General features: G+C 34.5%; 1 protein-coding gene across 5 annotated transcripts; it reads left to right on the forward strand.

Moving 5' to 3' along the window:
- Positions 1–676: 676 nt before the first annotated feature.
- LOC107955376 (FRIGIDA-like protein 3) lies at positions 677–4,912 on the forward strand. 5 transcript variants are annotated; one of them, XM_041116626.1, is made up of 5 exons: positions 708–918; positions 1,173–1,256; positions 2,009–3,066; positions 3,708–3,880; positions 4,311–4,912. In XM_041116626.1, the coding sequence occupies exons 3-5, from the start codon at positions 2,019–2,021 to the stop codon at positions 4,719–4,721; spliced, it is 1,632 nt and encodes a 543-aa protein (XP_040972560.1). In that variant the 5' UTR covers positions 708–918; positions 1,173–1,256; positions 2,009–2,018; the 3' UTR covers positions 4,722–4,912. The 5 variants fall into 5 exon arrangements, with proteins under 5 accessions (XP_016746643.1, XP_040972560.1, XP_016746644.1 ...); XM_016891154.2 differs by lacking the exon at positions 1,173–1,256 and having other exon boundaries at positions 677–918; XM_016891155.2 differs by having other exon boundaries at positions 720–1,256.

A 4,912-nucleotide genomic window follows, 5' to 3' on the forward strand; every position in this document is an offset into this window, starting at 1 on the left:
ACTGTAATCCTTAATTTTTTTTACCTCGATTAATATTTTAAAAAATATATATTTGTTGAGTGACCAAAATAAAAGTGTGAACATGATGTGACGTGTACAAGTTAACAATTGTTAGAGATTTAATGATTAAATGACTAAAATGAAAGTGTCCTAAAAATAAAGTGACGGAATTGCAAGAATTTTATTTTGAGTAACAAAAATAAAAACATTCTAAAAAGAGTTGACCTTACCTTTAAAAAACACAAATTTCGGATTAAAAAAAAATTAAACTCAAATATTTAAGGGTATATTTTCCCCCAAAAATTTAACTTCACTAATATCAATTATATTCAAAGTTGAAATGACACCTCATTTATTTAATTCAATATATTTAAATGAAAAGTTTAAATAAATTTTATTTTAAGATTTTATTATAAGTTCTGATTATATTTATTTTTTGACACAATATTTAAACCTTTACTAACTCATAAATAAAATAATAAAATAATATATTTTAATGTACTTGAATCCATATCCTCATGTATTGATAATAATATCATGTGAATTGAACTAATATTAGATCCAGAATAATCAACAAATTTGAATTAAGTAAAGTTTTAATTTGATTAATTTAAAATATTGAGACGTAATAATTGTCTGAAATTGAATAAAGTGAATAATCCCATTCTCAATAAATGCTGAATAAAATAAGGATAAAGAAACAGGAGGAAAAAACAGTATCTTTTAGCTTTCGTTTCATTTCGTCTCTCTTTCTTTCTCTTTCTAGTGATTAAAGGATAGGTAGCAGCCACAAATATCCACTAGCCCAAAACACCAAACCTTCTTTGAGAAAAAAAGGAAACAAAAAATGGATTGATTAATTCGAATCTTTATCGAATTAGGACACTTTGTTACCCCATTTTCGTTTGAATCAATCAGGTAATTTTCTCTCTCCATCGCTATTTCTTTCTTTTCCCGTCGTTTTCACTCTCTTCTCCGGATCGGCACTTTCTTCCTTTTTTTTCTTTAACCCCTCATAAAAAAAATTAAAAATCCCTCCTTTTTCTCTTCAAATCTGTTTGATTTTCTTCACTTTGGGAAATACGTTTTTGAACTACCAAAATTCGTCTACTTTTGTTCCCTTTTGTCTGCAGCGAAAAATTCGCTGTTCTGATCATGTCCTTTATTTTTAGGTTAGGTGATCTGTGTTTGTTTTGGGTTTACGATCTTTGGGTCGTTGGTATCTTTCTGTGATTTCGGAGCTTGTAAAATCACTGGTGAGAGCGGCTACGTATTACTGGAAAACTGCACCTTTCTGATTAGGCTTTCTAGGGTTAAGTTGGAGCTCTCATTTTTGTTTATTGCCTTGATCGCTTAGTTATAATGTTGTTCTAAAGTTTAACTTGTGGGTTTTCTATTCAAGGAATAAAGGAATGTTTACTTTGAACTTAATGATGCTGAAGTTTTGAGTGATAACTATGGTAATTATATTTGGAAATTTGTTAATCTGTTTTATTATTATTGATGGAACTGAACTTCTTTTAGTGGTCCTTATTAAGTTAGGGTATTTTAGAATTGGGAAATAGATAAAGGTAGGAAAAGCTTTGATTTGCTGAAACTTATTATCTTCCAAAAGGGAGCTTAGATCATTGTGATCTGTTTATGGAAAGTATTTATTGCCGTGAGAGGATTACTAGAACTCTTTTTGTGGATTAACATTTATTGTTTGGGGATGAAATTTTGTTCTGATTCAAAGTAAATTTGTTGCTTTTGAATTTCTATTGCTTTATTTGTTTATTAACTTATTACTATTTTCGCAGACAATGTTGAATTCTTTGAAATGAAAAATGTGTTTACTTATATTGAACTTTATCTTCCCTGATATTTAATTAATATTTTTGTTTTCCGTTTACCTTTCCCTTTTGCTACAACAAGATTAGAGTACTCTAGAAAATCTGTTTGGTTCTATATTCTCTCTCTACTGCTGCAGTGGGGGGTTCCAATCCTGGCTGATGTCTTTCTCTTTCAGGTTTTTTGTCATGGAAGATAAGCAGTCGGTTGCAACACTCATAGACTCAACAACTACTAAGATACAGCAACTTCAGAAAGCATTTGCTGAACTTGAAAGTCATCGTGCTGTAACACTTAATCTGAAATGGAAAGAACTTGAAGAACATTTCCATGGGCTTGAGAAGTCCTTGAAGAGACGCTTCCATGAATTGGAAGACCAAGAAAAGGAGTTTGAGACAAAAACTAGGAAATCTCGAGAAATGTTGAAGAAGCGTGAAGCTGCTGTTGTTGCTAAAGAACAAGCTTCACTAGTGAGGTTACAAGAAAAGAGAGATGCTGCTGTTTTTGCCATTAGTAATGCTCTAGAGAAGCATAGGAAAGTATCACCTGAGGAGTCTGCTGATAGCTGTGATGGAGACAGCGGTGAACTGTCAGTTGAGGAGAAACCACCTGATTCTGTAGCTTCCGAAAGTAACTCAGAGGATATAAAATGTTCTTCTGAAAATGGAAATTTCAGTGTGAAATCTTATCCCCAATTGGTAAAAATTTGTGAAGAGATGGACTCTGAAGGACTACACAAGTTTATATCAGATAATCGCAAGAACCTTGCTGCCTTAAAGGAGGAAATTCCTTGGGCGTTGAAGGCTGCAGCAAGCCCAGCTTATTTGGTCCTGGAATCTTTGAAAGGCTTTTACCTTTTAGAAGCACCAAATGTGGATCGAAAGAAAGATTCAAATCTACTGGGTCTTAGGCGAACCTGTATTATGTTGATGGAATGTCTTAGCTTTTTGTTAAGGAATATGGATATGGTTTCTGTTTCTGCTTTAATCTCAGAAGATGTTAGGGGGCAGGCAAAGTTAATTGCTGAGGAATGGAAACCAAAGTTGGATGCTCTTGACATGGATGCTAGTAATGGTAATTCATTGGAAGCTCATGCATTCCTGCAACTTCTTGCCACTTTTGGTATTGCTTCTAACTTCAATGAGGAAGAACTCTCAAGGCTGATACCAATGGTCTCTCGTCGTCGTCAAACAGCTGATCTCTGCCGGTCCCTTGGTTTGTCTGAAAAAATGCCAGGTTTGTGTAGTATGAACTTACATAGTAACATTGCATAGAATACTTGTTTGTTTGAAAAAAAAAAACGGGTGATTCTGAGCAATGAGCTTGAATCTTTCTCCATTCACCATGGGTTTACCTTATACATCCATTATATTTCTTTCGTTCCTTTTTTGTAAGTCTGATATGACTAACTATTTCAAGTAGGCTTTCAGAATTATTAAAAAAAAAAAGGTCAGGTGAGACCTTGTAAATTAACTGACTTTTTCTATTCCCCCTAACTTAGGCAACTTCAAGCCATCAGAACCGGGGAAACTAATCTTTGCTCTTAAACTGATAAGCATCTTCAAGTTCCTAAATGCTTTTTATTTTACATATTTTTTAAACAATATTGTTGTTAAAATGCTATTTTGGAGTTCAGTGGACCATCCTTCATTTTGGATGACCGTTTTCTGGCACTTTCAGATATTTATCCAATTGTGTGGGATGAACACAAGCAATGTTAATCTATTATTTTTCCTCCCTAAATAGTACTTCTAAGTCTTAGAACAAGAACTGTGAATTACACATGGAATACTGTTGTAGAAAATCAATCATTTCTTTCATTTATACTGGTTCTGGTTTATTCGTACTTTACTTTTATTTATCTTTCTATATTTCAGGTGTAATTGAGGTTCTGGTGAATAATGGAAGGCAGATTGATGCAGTTAATCTGGCTTTTGCATTTGATCTTACAGTGCAGTTCTTGCCTCTACCTTTACTGAAGGCCTACTTGAAGGAGGCAAGAAAAGCTTCTTCACCTGTTAAGCCTGGAAATTCCTCTTCTACTGCTCAGGTGTGTTCTTTACTCCTCTACTTCAAGGTGATTGGTTTGCCTAATATTGGTTGAATATAAGTTTGGTTGTCAATATCTTAACCAAATGTTTGAGGGACAAGTCCTTATTGCTGTTTTTGTCCACAAGGCCATGTCTGAAGCAGATTGGACCAGCTTTCTGTCCTTTTAGCCGTCTAACATGCTTGGATCTTGTTGGATCATTTAGGATGATTTGGCTAGTTAGTTCTTACTTACAGTACCTTTCATAAACCTGAGACCTTTTGGTAGTTAAATTTTTTAGTAATTATTTGGATGTGGCCCTGAGGGCAATTTGTTCTTGCCATTTTTGAATGCAGAAGAATATTTTTGCTCTACTTCATGCTAGTGAGGCTTTTTTTAATTTTTTGCTGCATATTGGAAAATGGCTGAAAACTTTCTTCTGTATTTTCAGATTGAGTTTAGTGAGCGAGAGTTGGCAGCTCTGAAGGCTGTAATCAAGTGCATTGAGGAGCATAATATTGAGGAGCAATACCCTGTTGATCCACTTCAGAAGCGGGTTCTCCTATTGGAGAAGGTTAAAGCAGACAAGAAGGGATCAACTGAAGCTGCAAAGCCTCAAACAAAGAGAGCTCGTGCCAATGGTGCAGGATATGGTCCACGAGTCACTAATGTAGCTGCTGACAAACCATTCTATTCTAGAACCACTGATAGGTACCCGCAGTACGTTTATGACAGACCCTATGTTTACTCCGGACCTGCTGACAACCACTGCCCCTCTCTTCTTGGTTCTGCCACCTACAACTTCTCTCCAAGTCATGGTAACTACTTCGGCTACCAGTATCAGGTTCCCTATCTTCACTAATTTCCCAAAAAATGGCAAAAAGGTGACTGTGATCCTCTCACATTAACTATTAGCCTTAACCTTCCATGTTGCAGTGTATGAATGAATTTAGTATTAAAAAACCAACAAAAGAAAAAAATGCCTTGTTAATTTTAATATGTTGTACAAGAAGATATTTTGATCCTCTAATATATGCACTGTGTTTGTATGTA

This window comes from Gossypium hirsutum, chromosome A07 (assembly GCF_007990345.1).
Source record: "Gossypium hirsutum isolate 1008001.06 chromosome A07, Gossypium_hirsutum_v2.1, whole genome shotgun sequence".
NCBI classification, from domain to species: domain Eukaryota; kingdom Viridiplantae; phylum Streptophyta; class Magnoliopsida; order Malvales; family Malvaceae; genus Gossypium; species Gossypium hirsutum.

What these genes read in the sequence shown, in the direction of transcription:
- LOC107955376 (XM_016891154.2), top strand. Translation starts at nt 2,019, where the DNA reads ATGGAAGATAAGCAGTCGGTTGCAACACTCATAGACTCAACAACTACT. An exon ending in TTTGTCTGAAAAAATGCCAG is followed by an intron (nt 3,067 to 3,707) that starts GTTTGTGTAGTA and finishes TCTATATTTCAG; the next exon opens with GTGTAATTGAGGTTCTGGTG. An exon ending in ATTCCTCTTCTACTGCTCAG is followed by an intron (nt 3,881 to 4,310) that starts GTGTGTTCTTTA and finishes CTGTATTTTCAG; the next exon opens with ATTGAGTTTAGTGAGCGAGA.